General features: G+C 47.2%; 1 protein-coding gene across 3 annotated transcripts in view; it reads right to left on the bottom strand.

The window, feature by feature from the left end:
• CECR2 (CECR2 histone acetyl-lysine reader) overlaps nt 1-27,763 on the bottom strand; it is a 152,876-nt gene that overhangs the window by 66,226 nt on the left and 58,887 nt on the right. For 2 of the 3 annotated variants that reach the window (XM_075896768.1, XM_075896771.1), the window contains exon 2: nt 6,726-6,820. The exons of the other annotated variant lie outside the window; for it this stretch is intronic. In XM_075896768.1, the coding sequence (XP_075752883.1) occupies nt 6,726-6,820 (95 nt within the window). The remainder of the gene's footprint in view (nt 1-6,725; nt 6,821-27,763) is intronic. 3 annotated transcript variants of the gene reach the window in all.

Genomic DNA, 27,763 nt, shown 5'->3' with positions numbered 1-27,763 from the left:
CCATTCAATTTATTTATAGTTGAAAAGGCTATAGTGGCAGTACTTTTCACTCATGTGAGCATTGCTCATGACAGCATGCGGGGGTATTTAGGGTATCAGATATCGGCTCTTCTTTATTTATTTATTTATTTTTGTTGGACTGAGGCACCTAGTAGCTTTCATAACTATAAGGAGGGGCTGAGTTGAAGCCTCTCTCTATCTGTGAGGAAAAAAATCTCACCCAGTTAGAAATGACGAGTCCAGGACCACTTGGGAAAAGGGCACATTTACCTGGGCTAAAGATGCCAGGATACATTTTGCTTGGTGTGCACTGAGAAGCTTTCTGGCCTTATAAAACGGAGGACAGAGAGAAAGAGGTAGAAAGAAAAACAGTGAAGCCAAGAGGACCCTTACTGCCTTGCAATTATCTCTGCCTGGCCATTTGCTGGGGGAAAGGATGTGGAAGCAAGGCATGCCAACCTGTAACAGAAGCTGGGAGTGATGACCAGAACCGCAGCAGCAGCAGCTGGTAACAACAGCTCAATGTTTTGGGCATGCTGATCTGCAGTGGCAGCTGAGGAAGGCAGCCCAGTCTTTACTGCAGGAAAATCCCAGTTCTACTCTCACTGGGGGTGTAGAGAGGGATTTATAACTATGGGACATCTGTGACATCTCCAGTCCTCCTGAGAGTAGTGAACAATGCCCACTTGCCCAACACCCTCTGTCCTCTGGCATGCTGTGGAATGGAGGGAATGGGCCTGCGCGCCTCTTTACTGAGCTCTCCTGGCTCTGTCTCCTGGTCAGTAGCTCCCTGCTGTCGCAGCAGTTGTGGGGCAGTGCCAGGGAACGGCTCTGTGGTTAACAGACATGGCTGTGCGTGCTGGCGCCAGTGGGCAGGTCAGGAAACTTCCCCAGCCCTTCGATATTGTGCTTCAACCTACACTCTACCCATGCTGTGGGGGGAGAGGAGAGAGCTGCTGCTTGCTGGTCCTGGTGCCACTGCTGAAACCTGTACCAGAAACTGGGGATTTTGCTGCCAAGGTGCTGTCACTGTTTGCTGTCTCCTGCTTGGGGAAGGAAGCAGAAAGTATCCCTGAATACTTATGGGGGGCCTGAGTCTCCAAAGGGTGGGCACAGGTCTCTATACAGCAGTTGTCTCCAACCTTTTTACACCCAAGATCACTTTTTAAATGACAGACCAAGCCAAGATCTACCGCCCCGCCCCTTCCTTGAAGCCCCGCCCCTTCCTTGAAGCCCCACCCCTTCCCTGAAGCCCCACCCTCTCTATTCTCCTCCTCTCCATCACTTGCTATCCCCAATCCTTATACTGATGCTTTTTTTTTTTAAATATTCTTCTGTGGGAAGAGGTTTTTCCAAAATTTGGCCTGTCTAGACTGGACCAAATGTCAGAAAAAAAAACCTTCTTTTGGAAGCCCCCTTATTCCTTGTGGAAAGAGGAATATAGAGGTGACCAAAAGAGCATGCTTGTTTTTCCACTAAAAAAAGTGGAAGAACAAACGCAACACTGGATGCGGAAGAGTTTTTCTGGGATATCTCCAGAATCCTGAAAAACTCCTGAAGTCTAGCCAAACCCTCGTTGGGTTAAGACAGGCTGTGTAGTCTCTGGGGGTATGTGTACGCTACCCCCCTAGTTCGAACTGGGGGGGGGTAATGTAGTCATACGGAGTTGCAAATGAAGCCTGGGATTTGAATTTCCTGGGCTTCATTTGCATAAAGTCGGCCGGCGCCATTTTTAAATGCCGGCTAGGTCGGACCCCGTGCCGCGCGGCTACACGCAGCACAGACTAGCTAGTTCGGATTAGGCTTCCTAATCCGAACTAGCTGTACACGAACTAGCTAGTCCGTGCCGCGTGTAGCCGCGCGGCACGGGGTCCGACGTAGCCGGCATTTAAAAATGGCGCCGGCCGGCTTTATGCAAATGAAGCCTGGAAAATTCAAATCCTGGGCTTCATTTGCAACTCCGTATGACTACATTACCCCCCTAGTTCGAACTAGGGGGGTAGTGTAGACATACCCTGGGGTGGGAATGAGGGATTTGGGTGTGGGAAGGGATGAGAGGTGCAAGCTCTGGGAGGAAATCTGGATGCAGGAGGAGGTTAAGAAGGGGACACTGGTTCGGGGAGGGGGCTCCAGGCCGGGCAGTATTGGGGTACTAAGCAAGCCACAGGCTTGTGGATGTGAGGGTGCAGGAATTTGGGTTGGGGTATGTGAGGGGCTCAGGGCAGAGGGTCCCAGTGTATGACAGGCTCAGATCTAGGGTCTGGGGAAGGGGGAATGCAGGAGTGGTTGTGGCCAGATGGGAGCTTGGCCCCAATTGGGGGTCTGTAGGCCAGGCTTCATTTTTAAATAAAATACTATGTTAAACACAAAGGCTACGTCTACACTGGCCCCTTTTCCGGAAGGGGCATGTAAATTTCACTAGTCGTCGTAGGGAAATCCGCGAGGGATTTAAATATCCCCACGGCATTTAAATAAAAATGTCCGCCGCTTTTTTCCGGCTTTTAAAAAAGCCGGAAAAGAGCGTCTAGACTGGCCCCGATCCTCTGGAAAAAGTGCCCTTCAAAGTAGGAATAAGAGGCTCCGGAAAAGGGCACTTTTTCCGGAGGATCGGGGCCAGTCTAGACGCTCTTTTCCGGCTTTTTTAAAAGCCGGAAAAAAGCGGCGGACATTTTTATTTAAATGCCGCGGGGGATATTTAAATCCCCCGCGGATTTCCCTACGATGACTAGTGAAATTTACATGCCCCTTCCGGAAAAGGGGCCAGTGTAGACGTAGCCAAAAAGTTTCTGCATTGTCTTTATTTATGAGAATGGCAGAGAACCCGCCTTGAGTTAGGGGTCACTGACACATAGAAAAGTCATTTGGGAGAAGGGGACACAGTACTCGGGAAGGGTGCTAGTGTGTTCTGGGGCAGGGAACAGGGTGCCAGTGGGGGCAAAGGAGAGGGGGCAGGGTGCCAGAAAGACAGGTTTCTGCAGCAGGGGACAGGGTGCTGGGGGGACACGTTTCTGCAGAGGGGAGCAGGTGGACAGGTTTCTGTAGTGGGGACGGCAGGGGGACAGGTTTCTGCAGGGGGGGCAGGGTGCTGGGGGGCAGGTTTCTGCAGGGGGGCAGGAGAGAGGGAATAGGGGGGCAGGAGGGCAGGGGACAGGTTTGGGGCGGGGGAGAGGGAACAAGGTTCGGGGGCAGGGAGTCCCCTACACCAGCCACAGAGAGAAGCCTCCATCCCGCACTCCCTCTGGACTGACCGCAAGGCAGCCGGGCTGGAGCGAAGAGAAGCGGCTGCCTGGCCAGCTGGCCATGGCGCTCAGCCAGCGTGCCCCACGCTCCACGTGGGCAGATGCAGAGGAGAAGCCACCCGATCAGCTGGAGCGTGGGGCAGCCTCTTTCAGCTGAAAGCCACAGCCAGCTGGCTGGGGTGTTTCAGCCCTCCCGACCTCCCAGCTCCCACCTTTCCTCGCAGCTACTCACCTGTGTTGTTTCTTGGTGAGTAGCTGCTCCTCAAATGAGGAAATCAAATGTAAATGTACTGCGCAGGCACGCAGTTCAGAGAGGGCTCAAGATTGTCTCTTAGAGCCCCTGAGATCGACCGGGAGATCGCGATCTACCGGTTGGTGACCACGGCTATACAGGCACTTTATCAGCAAGGGAAGTGCCGGAGCCAAGGTGTCTGCTTCCTCTCTCTTAGCCCTCTCTGCCAGCTGCACTTTGGATGGGTGAGCAGGGGGCATGAGGAGTCCCAGCAGCTGAGGAGAAAAGTAACCTCCTCTGTTTACAACTTGGATTTTTAAAGGCCTCCCCTCCTCCCCTTCTTTTCCTTCTTCAGGTTTGCTCTGCAGCACAAAGTAGCTGGTCTGCCTGCCTGCAGCTAGATAAGTAGATGAAATCTGGCATATGTCAGGGATAAAGCCACATCAACCCTACCTCTGATGGACAAGTCTGGCCTGCCTCCAAGGCTGCCCGCACCAGAGTACCTAATATCACGGATATGCAGGCCTCATTACAAATGAGAATGGCTACAGAGGTGGTAAGCTATACATTGAACACACAACTAGCCTGCACAAAAGGCCCCTTGTGTTACCCCTTCCTTCTTCTACAGTCCGGTCCATTTCTTCCACCTGTTGCATTAACCCAGGTTAATCTACACAGAGAAGTTGTATTCATTTAATTAAATCATTTTTAACCCGATCAGTGCAGCCCGCATATGGACACTCAATCTAGTTTAGGAGTGCCTTTCATGTTAGCATTAAACTGCAGAATAGCCTCCTAAACTAAGTTATGGAGACGCCAATGCCTGAGACACGTAAAAGTAACCTGGACAAAACACTGAAAAATATACTTAGGACACAGTCCTGCACTGGCTAAGAGACATTAGATGAGATGGCCCGACTGTTCCTTTCTAGTTCTAATAGATGAAATAGAAATCACCTGGCACCATTAAGTCCACAGTCAGGATTATACAGCACTGTTATATTTATTCTGATAGAAGCAGTATCAATGGTATCAGCTGCTTTCTGATCAGCCTACTCTCCATCTTAGGGTGCATCTACACTGCACAGCTATTTTGGGATATCAGAGGTATTCTGAAATAGCTAACCCGCGTCTACACAAGACACCCTTTATTTTGAAATATTTTCCCTGTTGCACAAAGGATAAGAGACAGCTCAACATAGTGCGCGTTATTTCAAAATTTGGCGCTGTGAACCAAATTTCAAAATAAGCTATTTTGAAATAGAATCAAAATAAGATACGCAATTTGCACTATGCAAATTGCGTATCTTATTTCGAGTTTAGGGTGCCCTAGATTCAATCAGGGATGGCAAGCACCAGTGTGGCTCAGTCTGTGGGCACTACCCGATAAGTCAGCTGCTTATAGACTCAGGTTTCTGCCAGATCACGTACAGTGCCATCCCAGCAATACAGTGGAACCCATTTAGTTACTAACCATCAGCAGCAAGATTTCTTCATATCCATAAATATGCTCTGCTCTCAGTTCAAGTTCATAGAAATTCAATGCTTCATTATAAAGCACTTTTTGGGCTGAGGGTGGCATATTGCTTTGCTATTGGAGGGACCTCTTCTAAAGGATGATAGTTTACAGAACTTGTTTCTGCTCGTTTTTAAGAGCAGATATTTTAACATCTACCTGCTAGCCAGGTACATATTAACAAAAAAGGACCTTTTGATCTTTAAATCTCAAGAAAGATACCTCAAATCCTGGCCAACACACCATCAACCTAACATTCTGATGTCACAGGCCAAGTGTTAGCTATTCCTAAGAAAATAGTTGCTACATTTGACTCTCCACTCCTGTTATCTAACTCATTTCTAGATAAAATCCCTTGTCATTTTAAAAATAATTTGGCATAATCAAAACAATTAAGGTGTTGCAAACACTTATTGTGACATCCCTAAATCTATCAGGCAGAGAGGGCAGAATACAAAGAACACAGAAATATCCTGATCACGTAGGCTATGTCTACACAGCAACATTATTTCAAAATAACATAGCCCGTGTCTACACAGCCAGCAGTTATTTTGACATAATGTCAAAATACTGTCAAGCAGGAGGACTGTTTACTCTGACTCCTGTAACCCTCATTTTATGAGGAGTAAGGGAAGTCAGAGGAAGGGTGCTCTATTTTGAAATAAGTGCTGCATAGACAGAATCAAAACTCAAAATACAGGAGGCCCCTGACTTGTGACTGCCCAAATTCTGACCCCCTGCACTTACAACCATTTTTATAAGTGCAGAAAGGGCCAGCCCCCTCCCCCCCCCGATTTACATCCTCGGCCCGCATTTTCGATGGCACATGGCACCTATCATAAATGAGGGTTTGAGTTAAGACGCCCCCGACTTGCGATGCTTCCCCTTGTGACTTCCTCACGTCACAAGTTGGGGGCCTCCTGTGAGCAATTTCAAAATAAGCTAGGGTATGTCTACACTACCATCCTAGTTCAAACTGGGGTGGTTAATGTAGGCAACTGAAGTTGCGAATGAAGCCTGGGATTTGACTTTCCTGGGCTCCATTTGCATCTTGCCGGGCGCCGCCATTTTAAATCCCTGCTAGTTCGGACTCCGTGCCCGCGGCTACACGCAGCACGGAGTAGGTAGTTCAGATTAGGTAGTGGAACGAGGTGTACCGGTAGTTCGGAATAGGAAGCCTAATCCGAACTACCTACTCCGTGCCGCGTGTAGCCACGGGCACAGAGTCCGAACTAGCGGGGATTTAAAAATGGCGGCGCCCGGCAAAATGCAAATGAAGCCCGGGAAATTCAAATCCTGGGCTTCATTTGCAACTTCGGTTGTCTACATTAACCACCCTAGTTCGAACTAGGGTGGTAATGTAAACATACCCTTACACAATTGACGTAGCTCGATTTGCGTAGCTTATTTTGAGTTGAGCCCTGCTGTGTAGACATGTCCTAACAGTGAAGAGAAATAATACATAGTGCACAAGACTGGTGTGTGAGCTCGGGTAAGAGATACTTTTTTTTTTAATTACCAAAGAGTGGTGTTTGTGAAAAGTAAAGTTGTGTGATTTAAGTAGGAGCTAGCGCAAGAGAGAAATGGCACCCCACTGCATTTATGGAGCAATCTGGCCAGGTCATCGGTGACTGCAGATCATTTCCATATCATCATTCTGAAGCTACAGAATATCCCTGCAACTATGTTAATTAGCTCCCTTGCAAAAGAGCTTAAATCATAGAGGAAGATTACTCACGTGATATCCCTACGCTGATAGCAACCCTGAAGAAGGCAGGCAATCAGGTCACTGATAAACTCCACATCATCCCTATGAAGAGCAGCTTCCAGTTCCTATTGAGAAAGGATGGGAGAAACAAAGATCAAATTCCTCAAAATACTCATTCAACAGACCAAGAGCAGGAAACCCCAGGAGACCTGATGTGTACTGTACCAGAGAGAGTACCATCCTCTGGATCAGGTAGGCCATTCCCCTGCAGGCACCACTATAATCACAAGTGAACTTGTTCTTTTTTCTGCAGAAGTTTCATTCTTCTACACCAACTTCCCCTATAATCAATCCAATCCTCAGTACTTGTTTCTTGCAAGAACTGAAAAGTAAACCTTGAAAAGATTTTACTACACATCTATTAGCACCAGCCCAGGCCTTCTGTCCAAAAGCACATATAAATGTTTCAGTGAAGTTGAGGCACTGCAATTTAGTAAGAAGCATAAAACCTCTCCCATCCCCAGGGGTGATGGGAAGGAGGAAGGCAGAAACTGAACAGTTTCATTCTGTTGCCTACACTTCCCCCTTAAACAAAGGAAGTTTTCCTTACTTGTCAGTAGTGAGCTCATTTAAAACACTTGTTCAGGAACACTGCCTGAAATTCCCACTCATACATGCTAAGCAGTAGTTTCAAATAGGTAAGGGAATCAAAGAAAGGACAAAAAGCATGGGGGGAGGAAGAGAGGCCACAAATGCAATTGCTGCTCCTTTCCCTGAGGAGAAGCAGGTATCTTGCTCTCAACATTTGACTTTTTTTTAAAGGAAAAAGGTGCTCTCAGGTCACATGATCTGTCCCTAAACACCCTTTCCTTGAAAGAAAAGTGAAAAATACATGGCTTCTTTCAATACAATGGAGTTCACTTAGAATGTGTAATACAGGAAGTGACCTATAAAAAGGATAAACTTTGTGATTAACATAAATCTTGTACATATTGAGAGAATGCATTGGTAATTTTCTTTCTATTGGTAATTCATAGATTTATATTTACTCAAAATGGTTAAAAGTTTATGCAATATAACAATTACTTAATTTTAATTTAAAAAGTTTCACAGCTTAAAAAGTCCCCCGCCACCAGCAGGAAACTAGGGCTGGCACTCCAACCACGTGGGGAGAGGCAGGGGCAGGACAGGAGTGCCAATGTAGGCTGCCCATTACAAGTGGTCCACGGACCATACTTTGAGAATCACTGCAACAGACTGAATACAGATGCCTAACACTGTGTTAAATACATGGCTGTATTAATGTGTAGAGAATGAAGAATACTCAATAATGAGAAAAACATTTAAAGTGCCAAGAACTCTTTGATTAGACTCCAGCTATTCCAATTATACAATTATTGATAACAGAGGAATATGATTAAATGCTTTTTGTATTATTTTATCAGAAATGTATGATGGAATCTTTCCATTAGCAACACCACTTCCAATATACATATTACACTGTACCCAAAGCAGTGTAAACAGAGCTCACCATATCCCTCGTGACGGGAGAGAAAAGTACATTTTACAAATGGGGAAAATGAGACAGAGCGGTTAAGTGACTTGTCAATGGCCACACCATGCATTAGTGGCAGAAAAGAATAGCACTCGAGAAGTTATTTTTTTCTAGTTTAGTCATTAGACAATACTGAGGGTAATTAAAAAGATTGTATCATCCATGGTGAGACCTACCATCACCTGCATAAGATAATATTCTCTCTATATTAACAGGAATCATGAGGGACATCAAAATATTTGGTAAATGGTCAGCACTCTGGTGGTATCTGCCTTGTGCAGGGCTTAAAGCAGGGGCGGGGAACCTTTTTTGGGTAGGGAGCCACTGACTGACAGAAAAATCAGCAAGGGGCCACACACAAGTTAGAAGCAAAAAACAAAACTAAAGAAAAAACACCTCACTGACGTTGCCCCGGAATAAGAAGGAGAAAATCACTCCTCACATTTCCTTCACACACCAGAGCCCAAGGGGGGGGGGGGGGGGGGGCGCGCTAGCCTAGTAGATTTTGTGTGCTCCAGCCCCATAGTGGTGCAGCAGAGGGCTGGAGCACCAGTAAAGACTCCCCAATGCTAGGGGTGGCCCTGAGCATCAGGAGCCAGATCGAGGCCAGACGGGGGCTGCATCTGGCCCCCGGATCTGAGGTTCCCCACCCCAACTTAAAGAGTCATCTTACTTTATGCTAAGAAAAGGTATATGGTGTGACGTCTATCTGTCCTTTCAGATAACTTACCATGGAAAAAGTGCAGCTCACAGGAGAATGTAGTGTAAGCACACAGGAAGAAAGGAGACCCATGAGATTACTCCATTTAGGACTCCCTTGTCTGCAGGGCACTTACTTTTGTGCATTAAAAGCAGTCAGTTAGCATTCTGTCTTAGCCAGAGTATGGGAAACTTTTGTAAAAAGGTATATTCAAATTGCTTCCCCTGAGCCTTTTCGCTATGCTGTTTGACTAACACTCAACAAACAGTGGACACAATCCACTAAGATAGCCCAGTATCTACTGTGATTGTTTTCAAAGTACAGGGGGTGGGGGACAGAGAATTTCTGACCTTTACACAGTTGGAGTTCACCAGTTACTAGTGAAGATGCAATGTGCATTCTGTAAGGCATTAGCAAGGTGCTGTTGACGGAGGATGACTCACAAGCGGAATCAGGCTAAACAGGATTGCAGTACCAATCTTATGTTTACCAAAATACAAAGCTAGAGCACACCTAACATTACCTTTTCATACATGTCCCCATCACTTTGCACCCAGTGGAGGAAAAAGGACAACTGGGGGTTAAAACAGTTCTACAGTTGCAACACAAACGCTTCACCAAAACTGGAGTGGGATTTGGGAAGAAGGAAACTCATCTGAGTTCTCATCTTCTTAAGGTTCAGCATCTATGACTTTTGGCATCACTCCCCTCCCCCCAAACCAAATTGTAAGAAAGAGCAAGAAGAGGGGTTAGTCACAGTCTGACACTGTTTGACAGACCCAAACAGCTCTTGTGATCTTTTTGGTATCTGTTTAAAAAAATATAACAACTTGTAATCTTTCCCATAGGGATCTTGTCTCTACTGCTGCATGGGTGATGCAATGTGAACAGTCAGGCAGAAACAGAGTTTTTAATTTAATTCCTGCCGAGTGGGCCACTGACAGTGGTCTGTTTAACTTAATGTCATTTTTCTCCAGCCAGGCAAGACTTTTCCACTAAAAGGGCTAATCCTGTAGTTCTTCCACGTGCATAACTGTCACTGAAGTCAAGGGCATTGTGGGGGATGGACACATGGCAGGATCACCACGCCCTGCAAGGGAATAAACAGAATGTAGTTCTAAGGTTTCACAGCTCAAGAACTAAGAATTATCCCAATACTCTTAAATACGTTTTCGTCTAATCAATTAACCCAGATGTTTAAACTTCAATCTGAACAGTGGGAGATACAGCCAGGATGACCGCAAGTGCACCGTTTATGCAGATGATGATAAAACGATACAGCAGAGAATTATGTGGAGGAGAAACTCTCCCTGGAAAGACGAGGCTCTCGCTAACTTCACCCCTCAGTGCTCTGTCCCAGAGCTCAGTCCTGGGATAGGGCAATAAGTGACTCTCCCTCCTCACCACCCTCCCTCAGGCCTTTGTTTTTCCCTTTTCTCTTTGAGCACTGAGCTGTGAGCACAGAAATCTGAACCTTGCCAAAATGCTTTGGGGACTGAACAGAAAGGAAACAGAAGAGGCAGCAAATCAGCAGACAGGAGAGGGGTGGAGGGGGGGACCCAGTTCCCCCTCCTCCTCCTCTGTAGTTTCAGAGAGCAACGGACAGGAGAAAAGCAGGATTCTCCCCCTCTCCAGCTGGCGTCACAGCTCATTAGGGAAAAGCCTGTTTAACGTCTTTCCCTCCCCCCAGCCCCATGACTAAATCCCTCTGAGTCATGCAATGGCTGTTGGGAAAAAGCACATTGCACAGAGCAAGGGTAACCACCTTACCAAGGAGAAGCACTGGCCTGAAGCAGGGTTATCCGGGGGAGGCGAAAGGGCAGAAATAGATCCCTCAGCACTAGGTGGGAAATAGCTTGCAGTTCTGCTTTCAGAGATCAGGCTTGTCTGGCAGGTTAATACTCTGCCCTGCTTTGGAGTCACACAACTCCCCACTTTGCCCCTTGCTGACAACCCCCCCCCGCCCACCCACTACCAGACAGATATAATTTAGCCTTTTCAATGCTCTATCAGAAGCCCTGAAAGTCTGTGTGTGAAGTGAGTACTATTAAGGAACTTTTAGAAACACATTCTGCCCTTGCTGTTGTACCTTGTTCTCAGTTTCTACCTCAAACCTTCCTTAAAGGGCCGGGTAGGATACACATAGGTGCAGGGGCCTTTCCAGTAACCGAAGAGTTACAAGCACAGCTCAAAGGTAACTGTGCCTGCAGAATGCAAAAATGCAGGATTCATTGCTTTGGTGTGGATAAAGCTGATCAACAAAAAAGTGCAGGTTAGTGCTGGAGAACTCAAAGAACAAATCAAGGAAAATTAGTGGCTTGGTACTGCAGCAATGAACACCTTCGTAACTGTTATAAACATCAACTCAGAGATGATATAGAAACCAACAAAACTGCTTTTGTCCCTTTATTGCTGATGAAAGGTCAATACAAGTTAACGGTGACACTCCAGTTAACAGTGATGCTCTTTTTCCTACACTGTTGCTCTACTAAATTTTCAATGACAATATCTTGGGGGTATTGATCCCACAATTCCACTCTTTCATCTACTATGCATCTACACTACAGTATAATCTGAAACAGATTAGTCTGAACCAGTTCTTGGACCTGTTGAAAGCAGTGTCTACTCCAAATAATTCTTAGAACACACAAAAACTTGATGAAACACTTCTCTGTGTATGTCAAGATCAGGGATTTAAAAAGCATTCCTGAGGGATCAGTCAAGTTCTTTGTAGCTTTCGTGCCTCCAAAAAAGAATGGAAGCTTTTCTCTGAAAAAAATTAATAGGTCAGCAAATAAATGGCATGTCACAAAGAGGGGTAAAGAAAGAAGTACAGTTGTCTAGATTAGGCATAAAGACCTGGAGTTGGTTTCTTATCACGCATCCAAAACACACTATTTATCCAAGGGTTCCCAAGACTGGCACATCTGCTTTATATCTCACCCTGACCGTACCAACTGCCTCCACCCATTATATCATCAGCTGTTCTCATCGCTGGGGGAAGCACTGAGGTTCTGGAAGCAGACAGCACTAGCCTGCAATATGCATCTGATGAGGGTGCATCTACACAGCACAGTTATTTTGAAATAACAATGCGAGAGTCTACACCGCAATTCCATTATTTTGAAATAATTCTGAAATAACAGAGGGTTTATTCTAACTTCTATAAACCTCATTCCATGAGGAATGACGCCTATTCTGAAACAGCTATTTCAAAATAGCAATAGTGTGGACCCTCCACTGCTGCTATTTCGAAATAGTTCCTCCTCAGGGCCATTCAGACTAATTACTCCCCAGTGCCTCCTGGGGCTCTAAACTGAAGTAGTACTCTTAGGGTACATCTACACTGCACTCTTATTTAGAAATAAGCTATTCCGGAAGAAATACTCCAAAATAGCTTATTTCGAAATGGCACGTCTACACAAGCAAGCCTCAAAATTAGTCCGAGGTAGGCTTCCCTATAGTGTAGATGTGCTATTTCGAAATAAACTATTACAGAGTATTTCTTCCGGAATAGATTATTTCTAAATAAGTATGCAGTGCAGATGTATCCTAACAGTGACACTCCACCCACTTTAAGGGTATGTCTAGACTACGTGCCTTTGTTGCCAGAGGCATGTAGATTAGGCTACCCAGCATAGGAAAATGAAGCGGCGATTTAAATAATCGCCGCTTCATTTAAATCTACATGGCTGCCACGCTGAGCTGATCAGCTGTTTGTCAGCTCAGTGCAGTAGTCTGGATGCTCCGCGGTCGACATCAAAGGCATTTGTCCTGGGATGAGGCATACCTGGGAGGTCGACAAATGCCTTTGATGTCGACCACAGAGCATCCAGACTACCGTGCTGAGCCGACAAACAGCTAATCGGCTCAGCACGGCAGCCATTTAAATTTAAATGAAGCGGAGATTATTTAAATCGCTGCTTCATTTTCCTATGTCTGGTAGCCTAATCTACATGCCTCTGGCGACAGAGGCATGTAGTCTAGACGTACCCTAAGTGCCCTGGATCCCAGAGCTTGTTACCCTCAAATCTCACCAGGGAAATCCTAGAGAACAATCCGGTCAATCCATTTTGGAAATGGGTGGGATCAACTTGGAGAAAATGACCACAGGCCACAACAGATACTGCTTCCAACCTGCCCAGGATAACCTGAATCACACGAGAACAGTAACATGCTACTCATAATTGGGGGGAAAGGAATGACACCCACAAACACCCACTTCCACACTATAGCCAGAAGTAAACTTAGAGATCGTTCAAATTATTCAGACCTCACAGCTAAAGATTGTTGATTGGAAAACATCCAGCTATATCTGGATGAGCCCAAAGGGGCTGCCTGATCTGGTAATCCCAGCATGATGCTGCCCCACAGGGCATGGCTGGGGGGGAAAGCCAATCCCAATAGGGAGGTCTTGAGCTTGTTCCACAGGCAGCATACTTGGCCTTAGAGAATGTTTTATGTTGCTGTCAAGTCATGCCATCTGCCTAGCACCTAGCAGAGCTAATGGGCTCCAAAATACCAGAGGCCCTCTTTAGCCGTGAAGGTTACCATGGTGTAGAGGCCTTTGAAATTGCAGCCAATGGAAAAGAAAAGAGAAAAAAATTGGGTTCCTGAGGTGGGGAACCCAAATGACAGTGGATGAGATATTTTGGCAACGGATAGAAGTCACAGAAAGAAATCTGGAAGGTTCCAGATCCTGATGGAGACTCCAAATCAGATTATCTTAGATGTCACGTATAGTAGATGTCAATTTCCCAAAGATTTTCCAGGAGATTCCACTCCTGCTGCTTCAGCCACACAAACATTACTCTTTGGCTCCCTGCGCCCTCATTTCACTGATGTGTGGCTTGGCAACACCATTCAGATTTGTATTTGTGCAACCGAACTCCTGCCTGTCGCAGCTGCACGTAAGCACCCCTTCCCCAACGGCCCAGTGTCCTTGCTTGCCTGCAGTCCTGTAGGTGATTACACCGCAAAGAGCCCGGCTATTTCCCTTTTTCAATAAGATGCTCCAGTGTTTTATGGCTTCCTGAACTAAAAGCCCCCACCTCTGCTGTATTTGAACTGCCTCCACAGCAAAGACAAAAGACAATGCCAGAGTTAAGTGTCAACCTCCACCCCCCTCTTCTCCCCCTTGCTGCCCTGACTCCTGGCAACAGGAACCTAATCGACAGCTCTCCTCGAGAAAACAGCTTCTTGGCACCTTATCCACTGGGGACTATTAAGTCTGGAGGAGCCAGCATTCTACAGCCGCCTCTCACAGAGAAAGAGGGAGAGGCTTAACCACAGACAACAGTTCAGTGGCCCCAGCAGATAATATTTTGTGCTTCTTGGCTCTTGTGTGCAGGAATGAGGGGTGTGGGAAGGGTGGAAGCAAACACCCCATGGGGAAAAGCCATTCCTGACACAAAGGGAAGATGGCAGGAGAATTAAAAACCTTCCTCCCCTTGTTTTGCTCTTCAGATCTGCTCCTAATGTTACTGTGTTTTGAAACTTCTGAGATTCTCTGCGCCCCCCCTTCACTTTTTAGAAGTACACTCTGGAGGCTACTCAGAGTACACTGTAACAGAGTGCATGATGTTACAATAGGGCTTAGTAGAGGTGTGACACGACAGCTCAATACTAAAGAGATGAAAACAGAGAGATTGTAGCATGACCTCCACAAGGGACAGACACATCTGACAGCCACATCAGCTACCACTGGCAAAAAAACAAATCCCACCTGCTGGCCGTGAATCAGAGGCCTGATGGAAAAACCTTCGTCTTTCCCCCTCCCACTCCACCTCTAAAACAGGTTATGTGAACTGATTTTGAATATTGTTATGTGAATCTTAAATGGGGTTTGAAAACATGAAGCACAAACTTCAACACTGCAGGCCAGTGTTGATGGACCCAAGGCATGTTTTTAGTTGGGGGAGAATATTTTTGTGCAGGCTGGAATATTTAAGCATGATGTGGCGCAAGAGCGAGGCTGTTGGTGTGTTGAGAGCCCTGCCTATCATGCTGACCTAAAGTGTCTCATTGTTTCTGTCTGACTTCCTGTCTGTCTGTTGTAGGGTTGCCAACTTTTTAATTAGGGGTGTAAAATAGTAACCAGTTAACAGGTAAGCATTAGTTTTACCATTCACATACCAGTGGTCTCCAACCTTTAGCCCCAGTGGTTAAATACTTAAATTATACCATTTTAACCGTTTAAACAATTAACTTTTAAAAACGATATTTACATCCCTATTTTTAATAGCAGAAAACTGAATATCCTTGCCCTGCCCCAAGGTCCTGCACCGTATTCACTCTCCCCCCATCCTTCCTTTGTTCCCAGCTCCATTCCGCGGGCTCCACTCACTCTCCCCCACCTTTGCTCACTCGCTCATTTTCATGGGGCCGAGGCAGGGGAGCTTTGGCTGGGGGTACAGGCTCCAGGATGGAGGCAGAAATGAGAAGTTCAGGGCACAGGAGAGGGAGCTGGGATAAGGCAAGGGAGTATGGGCTCCAGGCAGTGCTTACCACAGTAAGCTCTTGGACACAGCTTGTATGTCTGCCTCCTAGGCAGAGGTGCAGCCAGGGGGCTCTGCACACTACCCCGACATGCAGAAGCCACCTCCACCTGCAAGTGCTGCCCCCACAGATCTCGCTGGCTGCACTTCCTAGCCAGTGAGCTGCAGAACTGGTGCCTGGGGCAGTGCCTGTGGGTGGGAGCAGTGCACAGAGCCTCCTTGGTCATCCCTCCACCTGCCACTTCCTAGGAGCCGCACAGAGTCCTGCAAATCCACAGACATCCACTTTACATCCGGGGGTGTCTTCATTTGCGGCTGTGGATACGGGTAGCCATGGCTCATTTTTGAAGAAATGATGTGGATGCAGATACAAATTTGTATCTAGAACCCTGCATATTTGTGGATATTGGCTTTATACCTACCGGTATCCACAAACATGGATGTGGATGCAGATATCCTCAGCTCATTTTTACAGATAGATGCATATACAAATTTTGCATCCGCACAGGGCTCTATGTGGAGCTTTTTAACAGCCCAAGCAGCAGTGCTGACCAGAGCTACCAGAGCCCCCTTTTGACTAAGGATGTTAAGGACTAGTTGCTTCCCTCCCCCCACCGCCCACTAGAGGCAGCAAGGAGGGGAGGAGAGAGGGATATTTCAAAGGTCAACGCCGCATGGAGCCCAGGATCAGCTGTGTGGCGCTGCCCCTTTGAAACGCCGCAGTGGCATTTCAAAGGGGCAGCGCTGAAGAGCCTGGGGTCAGATGGGGAGTCCCCAGCTGACCCAGGGCTCTGTGCAGCACTAAGCCTGGGATCAGCTGTGTGGTGCCACTCCCTTTGAAATGCCACCATGGCGTTTCAAAGTGTCAGCGCCATGTGGCGCCTGGTGTCATCTGGGGAGTATCCAGCTGATCCCAGCTCTGTGCGGCGCTGCCCCTTTGAAACGCAAAATGCATCGACTATTCAATTAGTGAAATACTCGCTACTTAACATCCTTACTTTTGACCAGGTGTTTCACTTGAAAATTGGACACCTGGCAACTATAGTCTATCAGCATCTGTTGTCCGAGATTGCAAGCACATTGTGGCTTTTGTTTTGTTTGTTCACAATAAGATCCTGATCCAGGACTTCCGCTCTTAGGTGCTACAGGAATACAGATAACAGCATCTCCCAATGTCTTGCTAAACAGCAATTAAAAAGGAATGGTTTCAAACATGACTCAGCCTAGGTGCTCCAGTGCCTCAAAGCTGTGTCTCAATAACCTCCTCCTTCCTGGGCACCCATCCTGTCTTACCTGCTCCATAAGAAAACTGGGGCAAGGTCTGTGTTTTGTATTTTATGCTTTGCACTGGGCATTCTCAAAGCTTAAAACAATAGGCTTAAAATGGGTGTTGATCACAGTTTCTTCACAGGGCTGCAGAACATTTGGAGCAGTGAAGTAACAAGCTAGTGGTTCCTTTCCTGTAATCACATTAGGGATATAAACTGTCATTTAAAAAGTTAACCGGTTAAACACAATGCTTACCTGGTTAAGGGTGGAGCAGCCCCTTGCCCGCAGCATGATGCGGTAGGCTGGGTTGGGCCTGCTGCACTGTGCCATGGGGAGGGCACTGGTTGGGTGTAGGGAGCTGCTCCAGCACAGCTGGGCCATCAGTTAACCAGTTACCCCTTTACATCTCTAAATTACATATTAGTACTATGCCCTTCTATAAACACCTTTCTCCAAAATTCTTAAAGCATTCACACATATTTTTAAAGGCTTCACAACACTCCTGTGACGGAATGAGATAATATCCCCCATTTTACAGGTGGGGACAATGCCACAGAACAACTGACTTTAGCAAGGGTACACATTATTCAGATGCTTGGCTTGATAAAATAACTTAAGTGTTTTGACTTCAGATTATTGTTTTAGCCAATACAGGCAGTCCTCAGGTTACGTTCAAGATATGGACTGTAGATTTGTTCTTAAGTTGAATCTGTATGTAAGTCGGAACTGGCGTCCAGATTCAGCCACTGCTGAAACTGACCAGCGGCTGACTACAGGAAGCCCGAGGCAGAGTTGCTCTGCCCCGGGCTTCCTGGAATCAGCCTCTGATCAGTTTCAACAGGCTGAATCTGGACGCCAGTTCCGACTTACATACAGATTCAACTTAAGAACCCCAGGCGTCCCCAAGTCACCTGCTGCTGAAACTGATCAGCGGCTGGTTCCAGGAAGCCCGGGGCAGAGCAACTCTGCCTCGGGCTTCCTGTAGTCAGCACTGGTTAGTTTCAGCAGCGGCTGACTTGCGGATGCCTGGGGCAGAGCAGCTGGGGTGCTGCTGGGTTGCTCCAGTAGCGCCGCTCCTCGGCGCTACTGGACCAACCCAGCAGCACCCCAGCTGCTCTGACCCAGGTGTCCTGATTCAGCCACTGCTGAAACTGATCAGCAGCGGCTGACTTGCGGACGCCTGGGGCAGAGCAGCTGGGGTGCTGCCGGGTTGGTCCAGTAGCGCCCAGAGCGGCGCTGCGGGACCAACCGGCAGCGCCCCAGCTGCTCTACCACAGGCGTCCGGAGAAAAGCCTGGTCTGCTGGGGGAAGGGGGGAGGGCGTGTACTAGCTACGTGGAGCAAAGCCGCGGAGTACGCAGGCAGCGGACAGCCCAGACGCACTGTGGCTGTCCCGCTGCCGGCGTCCTCAGAGGCTTTGCTCCCCGTCTCCCTGGTCTGCTGGTCTCCATAAGTCGGATCCGCATAACTCGGGGACTGCCTGTACATCACTTCTGTTCTCCAGCAATGTTATTAGCAGACAAAGCATCTGGAGATCATGCTGTTTTCTTTCGTTAACAGATAGCTCCTCCCTTGCAAAATAACCCCTTCTGTTCCCAAGTGCATCTCTACACGGTTTATCCACAAAAGGTGCAGGCCCAACTGGAGGAGCAGGGAGTGTGTGTGTGTGTGTGTGTGTGTGGGAGGGGGCCAACTGGGAAGGAGCAGAAAGTCTCCCAGCACCTCTCCAGTGCCATCTGGAATGTGCTGCGTGGGGCTTTGGCAGCAATTTAAAGGGCCCGGGGCTACAATGGCCAGGAGCCCTGGGCACTTTTGAATCGCTGAGCCCGGGGGCAGTTGCTCCTTTTGCTCGGCCCCCCCATTGGCAGGCCTGGGCCCAACCCATGCATTTGTGTACGGTAATTGAAAATAACTCCAGCACTTCCATGGGAGAGAGGACAAAGACCACGCGAATATCTCGAACAGCCATATTTTGTATCTCTCAGCCCAGATACAAGTTGTTGCCCACAATGAATCTCTTCCATTAGGGCCACCTGTATGAAGCATCAGCTGCATTCACACCATTTGACAGCAGCACCCACAGACTGCTTAAACTCCGATTTTTAATAGAATGACAGATGACTTTTTAACTAGTCATCTGGGCTCCCTAAGGCAGTGGTTCCCAACCTTTTTTATACCACGCGCCGGCAACACCATTCAAAAACTGTTGGCGGACTTGGCAACATTTGATTTGCATATTTGCATATCATTATGATAATTAATTGTAAGAGGTCACGTGTTATTTTACATCGCATCTGTACGCACACAACACATGTCGTCGTAATGGATCAGAGTTGGCAGAACTCTACAACACTAAAAAAAATTCACAGAAAGAATTCCCCTCTGGCTGGGGAAGCTCCTCCCCCAAGGACAAATGGTGCCGAGCAAGGGGCACAGGGTGGGGCACCCACAGGGGCAGGGGGCATGTGGGCCACCCTATTTAGCAACTGAAATTTTGTCAGGGGCATAGCAGTTGGTGCCCCCAAGTGCTACCACCAGTCACTTCTGCCCTCCCCACTTCCTGCCCCATGGAGTGGGTGAGCCTCCATTGTATTTCCCCCATCTCCTGTACAACCCCAGCCCTGTTTCTCTCCCTTCCCCAGCCAGCCTGCTATGGCTCCCACAGTCTTCTCCCAGCCTCCACTCCCTGCATCCCCCCCGTCCCTCCCCGTGACACCCCCCCTCAGAGTTCCCCTCCATTGCACCCCAGCTCCCATCCGCCCCGTAAGTCTCCCCTGAATCTACCCAACTTCCCTTCAACTCCTCCTGCCCCCGCCTTACACACCCCTGTTCCCTCACTCCCCCTTATCTGCCCCCGTCCCTCTTCAGCCCCCTCCCAATCCCCTCTCAGGGTTGGCTCCCCCCGACCTGCAAGCCGGGAGCTGGTGGCAGCTTCTCTGGGCCCCGGGCAGGGATCACAACCAGCTGCACCGGGAGCAGCCTAGGGCCAAACCCTTCCCCTGACGGGAGGGCTCTCTCAGCTGCCCCTCAAGCGCTGCCCACTCTGGGGCAGGGGCTGGGCAAGGGCTGGCCAGGCTGGGGGTGCTGCCCTGGGCAGCATCGGGACAGGCCCTGCTTGAGATGCCCTCTCCCAGCTGCAGCCTGGGCTCTGGGGGCTCCACAGCAGCCCTTCAGCCCCCCAACCAAGGGGGTTCTGGGATCCAGCCTGGAGCCTGGCCCCAGAGTCCCTGCAAGCAGTGACTATAAGTTGCTTCCTGCTGTGAGGGCGGAGCCCAGCGATAACTTCCCCCAGCGCCTGCTGCTGCTGCTGGGTCCTAGTGCGACACCTGCCACACTGCAGCCCCTGCCTGGCCCCACCTTCCAGACCCCCTGCCCACTGCTGCTGGCTCCTAGTGGGCAACCCATGGCACAGCAGTGTGCCGCAGCCCGGCGTCCTGCGGTTCACGGCCCGGCATGGGTCTGTGGACCAGCAGTTGAGAACCCCTGCTCTAAGGGAGCAGGATAGAGGTCAGATGGAGGCTACTTAAATCCTAGGACTTTTCTGCAGTTAACTTACTGCTGCAGAAACAATGGAAAGTTTTTCAGCTCCAAAAGCTTGAAACCCACTTATCTGCAAATACTAGCTGGATGTCACTTAGTAAAGACAGCCCCTCTGCACATGCCTGCAAGTTAAGTGTCCCAGTTCACTGGCCCTGTGGTTACAAACAGCTCAAAGCTCTTAGTAACTATGTTTTACATAGCACTGTAGATGCATGCAATTACATAACTGTCAGGAAATAGCATCAGCATTTCTACCTGCTGTCTATACACCAGCTCTTGATGTTGTTCCCAGAAGTATCATTGGTTTAGATCCAGTACCCCCTGCAAACTACAGTGCAGTGAGATAAATACAGAACGGCTAATACTGTGATGTCACCATCATCTACAGTAAGAGGCTTCCTGGGTATCTGTTAGGAGTTTTGTTAAGCTTTTAAACCCATTGGCAATGTGGTGAACAGGCTGTAGCTCCAAAGCCAAAAGGCTAGAGGTAATAATCCAATTTCTAAACTCCTCCTCTCCAGCCACAGGATGAGCTCAGGATGTGGATGTTCTCCATTTTAGGTCTGGCTGTAATGCTTAACTGCTCAGCATGCGGATAGGGGAAAGGGAAAGAAAGGACACCAACACCTGAAGCAGATTACTTGGCTAAAATTTCTGCAAAGATTTCAAGTCTTAGTTGAAACAGTATTAACTTTCTATATGGATTTGCATGGTTCATGGCATTTTTAGACTAAACGCTACATCTATTCATACTAACTTTCACTTTTCTAGTTTCATCATTGTAAAGTGTCAGCTAAAGTTTGTTGTTTGCCTTCATTCCTGTCTGAGGCCAGGTCTACACTAAAAGGGAATGTCAAATCAAGATACGCAACTGTATCTTGGTTTGAGTTTCTACGCCCTCCCCACAGGGGGAGGCCAATGGGAGAAAATGCTCCCTTTGACTTCTTACTCCTCACAAAAGCAGGAGTACCAGCCACCAGTGGGGGTGCCCTCTGAGTTTGATTTAGTTAGTTTTAACTAGATTTGCTAAATCGAACTCCAGAAGATCAATCAGGGCAGCGGCAATCTTCCCTTTAGTGAAGACATGGCCTGAGATATGCTACAACAGGCATCAGTGGTTTGGAACACTAGCACCATGAAAATTCTGCATTGAGGGAAGAGCATCTCCACTACTCCCTCACACACAACACTACTCCACTCTGAGATGCCAGCACCCGATGAGGCTCCACTGTCTTGGGTGCTGGGACAAAAGAAGATTTATTTAGAGAAAACCTTCCTAAGAATTAAGAAGGTTCCCTTAGCTCCATTTTCAAAGATTGTGGCTCTCTTGCCTGTCTTCAACTGCAGCAATAGTCCAACTTTTCCTATTTAGGGAAAAGGTCCCCTAGAGAGAAAGTGGGATGTAATGCAAAAGAGAACACTCCAAGATATAAAAGGGTTTAAAGCTCTGCATTTCCCTTAATTTGATCTTTCCAGACAATAATTCTAACTCCCTGTCAGATGCTGTCCCCTCTATCTCCAATGCAGTCAGATCTAAATACCTATCACGAATAAACCACAGATTGTGATTCAACAGGCAGATTGCATCTTCTTAGAGTGCTACTAACATCAAAAGTTCATTTTCCTTATTCTGGGTAAAACTAGGGCTGCCAGGTGTCCGGTTTTGAACCGGACAGTCCAGTATTTGAGTTTTCTGTTTGGGAAACAAATTGAGAAAATATGAATGTCCGGTATTTTCTAAATAAGATGTAATGTTGATTGTGATGTAATGTCAAGTGTGTCTGGTATTTTTGTTGAAACCATCTGGCAACCCTAGGTAAAACAAGAGAGAAGCCACAGATCTCTGTTTGAAGCTGAATAGAAGGTTGGAACTATGAAGTTTATAAAGCTTGTTGTCAGTATGTACTGGGCTCCATCTATTCCATGACTGCACAGCATTTCCTCTTGACGCCAAATTATACTTCAAAATCAAACCTTCCGTTTCAAAAATATCCTTTGATTTTTAGGAAAGAAAACCTTAAAAAGGTGAAATGAGCATAACTCGATGTGGTGGTGTTATCCTGAGAATGTAAGCCCCCTGAAGCGTGAACTGCATCTCTTAGGCCAGTGTTTCTCAACCTTTTTTTTTATAAAGTACCCCCTTTAAAAAAAATTATAAGTATTCCCAGTACCAAGAGTTTTTAGACACACACAAAAATGGTTCTGCCACTGCAACACATTTGTTTAAACAACTTAATCATAGCCAGGTGGGCGATGGAATTTTTTGGTGTAAAAAGTACAAAAATAATAAAGGGCTCTAAAACTTACAACAAAAATTCAGTTTTCTCCAAATTTCAGTTGTGTTGACATACCCCCTAGACTTCTCTTGAGTACCCCCAAGGATAGCCATACCACTGATTGAGAAACACTGTCTTAGGCTATGTCTATACTACTAGGTATTTCGAAATAAGTTATTTTGAAATAATAACTCCCAAAATAACTAATTCAAAATAAGCTTATTCCTTTTCACAAGCAGGAGTTATTTCAAAATAACAGGCTTGGTAGTGTGGATGTTAGGGATGTTAAATTTAGATTAATTGGCTAATAGAATCGTCGATGCAATTTGCACTGACTATTCGATTAGTTGATAAGGGTGTCTCTGCCTTTGAAGTGTAGCAACAGCCCCACAAGGGGTCAGCTGGGGACCTGGGCTCCACACAGCGGTGCCACTTTGAAGCACCCCCACTTGCTGCCTCTTTCTGATAGAGGCAGCAGGGGTTGGGGTGGGGGTTCACTTGTCAACTAGTGTGTGGACTATCCAGTAAGCATTTGCTTATCGGATAGTCGACCAATCATTCACATCCCTAGTGGATGCTCTGCTTGTTATTTTGAAATAAGGGGAGTTATTTTGAAATAGCTCCCCAGTGTAGACATGCCCTCTGTGCGGCTAGTCTGAAACCTAAAGATGACACTTGAAGACAAACAATGTAAACTGGTCCACTGCTGATCATTTAGCAGAAAGATCCCACTAATGTGCTTCTTTCATAGTCCCAAACTGCTTTCCATCTGTTTCAGGAGGCAAAAATCCCAACTGTACTCCCTATTTAGCTGCTAGTAGCACCAGCTTTCCGGAGACAACTTCCACAATGGATTTACATGTTAATAAAAAACTATGGTCTTATAACAAAATGTGGGGGAAATGTTTCACATCAGTGCAGTAGTGCCTTTGCATTTTGAGGTTAATTTAAAATAAACAAACACTACTATACTGATATGCTGCATGAACTAATGGGCAGTCTTGTCAATGGAAAAGGCATAGTAAGAATATCCAGATATTGGTACACTGGTCTCAGTGAGTGTCATGTGAGACCTTAATGCAAATTTATCTGGGTTATTTCTGACAGTGCCTATCTCTGTAGAATATAAACTATTACAATCAATCTAAGGAGAAGTTACCTTTTCAAATACTTGTAGCACAGCCAACTTCATTCAAAAGTCTAAATTTCATCCAGCCCTCCCCCCCAATCTTTAAAGTCTAGTAGAAAGTGAATGTATCTGTCCCTCAGTGATTGCACACTAACATTCCCCGGCTGGCCTCTCAATCCCAATTGGAATTCCACACTTCCTCAGCTCTGCACTGCTCCACTGAGCCGTCATCTTCCACAGGATGCTAGTAAAAAAACCAAATAGGACCCAACGTGTTGCTTAGTGACCAAGACGGCTGCTCTCACCACTCGGAGCAGCTGAGAAAAGAACCAGGAACCTCAGCAGGAATTCACATTCCACTAATCACAGCTGGGGAGCAGAGTCTGGTTTAGAAGATAGAATCTGGGTGGCAAGTTTTAAACTGTTAAATTAACACAAAAATCCAAATTTAGGCCTGGAGTCCTGGAACACTTTGTGACTCACTGTGAGTAAAATGGTATTGCTACAATTACATCAGTGCAAACAACTCAGAGCAGCGATGGATAATGGAGACTAGTGAATGGGCCGCATGAGTGACCCTCCTTCATCTCAGTGGGCAACATGATCAGTGGTGAGCAAACTGTGGCCCATGACCCACGCAGCCCCTCTCTAGCCCCTTCCCCTGTCTCCCTCTTGTGCACTGGGGCACGGGAGCCCCACACTTCCTATTCCTCCCCCTCCTGCCCAGCACTTCAGAGCACCATGAATTAGCTGATTGATGTTCTGTCCCCTCTCCAGACCCTCCCTCCTAGCCACAAGCAGCTGATTTGTGGAGTTCAAGCTCTAGGAGGGAGGAGGAAGAGCGAGAGGTGCAGGGCTCCAGTGCCCCAGTGACAGAGAGGTGTGTGGGGGGGGAGGAGGAAAGACGGGGGTGTGCAGGCCACAGATAGAACCCCAGTGTGCCACATGCGGCCCATGGGCCGCAGGTTGCCCACCAATGACTCAAGAGTAACATAACGATGAACTAGCCAGAGCTCCTTCTGGAGCAGGAGCAGATAATTACTTTACTCAGCTGTTTGCTAAGGAGAGTGAAATGGAGCTCTTCTCATAAGTCTTTAGGAGCCAGAGACTCTACAGTTGATCCTACATAAAAAGGATGGTAAAGTACTTACCTGATTCATCTCTTTCACATTTATCTTTCTAGTGCATAGACTGGATATTTTTATCAGATATATTCTGTATAAAAGTCTTTCTGAGTATTGGCTAAACTGAACAAAAGATTCACGCAGAACTTGTCCTCGGTTACATGCAAATTGCTGACTGAAAACCCTTCCTCAGTAGTACACATTTTTCTCCATTTCTCAGAAATGATGGAATGAGGAGAATCCTAGCAGAGGCAATACTAAACTGGTAGCAATAGACCTTGGAGATGGAACACGGCAAGGACTGACCATGACTTGCATCAAGGGCAGAGTCTATGAAACTGCCTTATTTTGTAAGAAAATAAATTAGATTGCACCAGGGTTAGTATCAGCTTTATTAAACCTTTTTTTGCATTGGCAGCTTTTCAAAAAGAACGCTGTGGTTAAACATAGGTCTGGGCACCAGGAAACTCAATTTCTATCCCGTTTGGTTACAGACTGCTTGTGTGACATTGATCAAGTCTTTACACTGTTATGATTTAGTTTCCCACAACTATAAAACAAGGATACTACCTACAGCTCCTATTGGATTTAGTGCAACACAAACCTCACTTAATAGTTTACATACATCTCAGTGATAGAGGGTGTGTCTACATTGCAGGGCTTAATTCAAAATGAGCTATGCAAATTAAGCTATGTCAACTGCGTAACTTATTTTGAAATAGCTTATTTCGAAATAGAGAGCATCTACACAGCACTTATTTTAAAATAGAGCACTCTTCCTCCAACTTCCCTTACTCCTAGTACAATGAGGATTACAGGAATCAGAGTAAGAAGTCCTCCAGCTTGACAGTATTTTGTCACTATTTTGAAATAAGTGCCTGCTGTGTAGACGCAGATTAAGTTATTTTGGAATAGCGCTAGTTATTTCAAAATAGTGTTGCAGTGTAGACGCACCCAGAGAGACCTTATGGACCTTAGCTAAAGAGGCTTTTCTTTTAAAAACCTCTCATAACAGTGCAGATTAACTGGTACTAGCAACAGTGGGTGTTGCCAGGGTAGAAAAGTCACACACATTTGCATCATTTTGTAACCCTGTTCCAAGCCGTTCTAGATGCCTATGTCCCTTTTACACTATCACATTCACTGTTGCTACCACAAATGGGGCTGAACCACGAACAGTGAACTAGAAGGGATTTTAAAGAAAATGTCAATTTAGATAAGGCTATAATGGCTAGGTCTCTCTTGCATGGTGCCCTTTCTCTACAAGTCTATAATTACCGTATCAGTAGAATGACAGTGCCCTAAAGGGACCCTGGTTTTCAAGGTTTTATATCACAGAGAGCTCCCAAAACAACAAACAAAGACAAAACATAACATTCAGGGTGTGGAATGGCTGCTATAGCTTTGCTTCACAGAATAAGTAATTTTTTAGAAGTTTCTGCTCTGAAATGCAATACTGGCTCCAGCAAAAGGGTTTCATCTCAGAATGCAAACAGCATATTCACCTTGGACATTTATATTTGTTAGATGTGATTAGCAGAACCACTAAGAGGGGGTATGTCTACACTACAGCGCTAATTCGAACTAACGCATCTAGAACTAAAAACTAGTTCGAATTAGCGTTTTGCTAATTCGAACTAGCATGTCCACATTAAGAGGACCCTGAACCGGGGTTAAGGATGGCCGGAAGCAGTGCTGGCAGGGCATCAGAGTAGGACTTAGAGCATGGAGCTGCTGTCTCAGGCTAGCTGAGGGCTGTGCTTAAAGGGACCCAACCCCCACCCCGGACAGACAGTTCTCAGGGGTGCCCCGCTTGAAAAGCAGTCCTGGCTTGGAGTGCCCGGAGTACCCACACTGGGCACATCACAGCACTCGGCCATCAGACCGGCTACACTTGCCGCAGGCTGCCATCTGGTGAGAGGGGGCAATTGGGGGGCTGCAGGAGAGCTTCCACCCCCAGAAGCCCGCAGAGCCAGCCCAGTCCATCGGGGGCTCGTACCCCATTCCTCCCTCACCTCCTTCCACTTACCCTTCCCTAGCCCCCCTTCCTGATGTACAAAATAAAGAAAACGTGTGGTCAAAAATAGAATCTCTCTTTATTGAACAAAACTCGGGGAGACTGGGAAAAGGAGGTGGGAGAGGGGAAGAGAGAGGGTGGGAGGGGGAGGGCAACTACAATGATCAGAGGTTTGGAAGAGGTCCCATATGAAGAGAGGCTAAAGAGACTGGGACTTTTCAGTTTAGAAAAGAGGAGACTAAGGGGGGATAGGATAGAGGTCTATAAAAGCATGAGTGGGGTGGAGAGGGTGCATCAAGAAAAGTTCTTCATTAGTTCCCATAATAGAAGGACTAGAGGACACCAAAGGAAAGGAATGGGTAGCAGGCTTCAAACTAGTAACAGAAAGTTGTTCTTCACAAAGCAAAGAGTCAACCTGTGTAACTCCTTGCCACAGGAGGCTGTGAAGGCTACAACTAGAACAGAGTTTAAAGAGAAGTGAGATCAATTCATGGAGGTTGGGTCCATGGAGTGGTATTAGCCAGGGGGTAGGAGTGGTGTCCCTGCCCAAAGTTTGTGGAAGGCTGGAGAGGGATGGCACAAGACAAATGGCTTGGTCACTGTCATCGGTCCATCCCCTCCAGGGTCCCTAGGGTTGGCCGCTGTTGGCAGACAGGCTACTGGGCTAGATGGACCTTTGGTCTGACCCAGTACGGCCATTGTAAGCTCAGGGCTCAGGGTCGGGGGTCTCAGTGGACCACTTTGATTTTCATGCACATCTGCTCCTGGGTGGCCAGGCTGGCAGCTCTCCTGCCCTAGTCGAGGTCCACGATGTCCGCACTAGACGAGGCGGGTGCCCGCCTCTTGTGGTCCCGGGTAAGCTCCCGGGAGCCGCCAGCCTGGTCCCTGGAAGAGGGGGTGGGCTGGGGGGATCGGGTGGCTGGCTCGAGCCGTGCCAGGTGCAGGGTCTGTTGGCTGGGTGC

Source organism: Pelodiscus sinensis, chromosome 1, assembly GCF_049634645.1.
Source record: "Pelodiscus sinensis isolate JC-2024 chromosome 1, ASM4963464v1, whole genome shotgun sequence".
Lineage (NCBI taxonomy): Eukaryota > Metazoa > Chordata > Testudines > Trionychidae > Pelodiscus > Pelodiscus sinensis.
The sequence above is the reverse complement of the archived record's forward strand: the minus strand, read 5'-3'. Positions and strand labels throughout refer to the sequence as shown.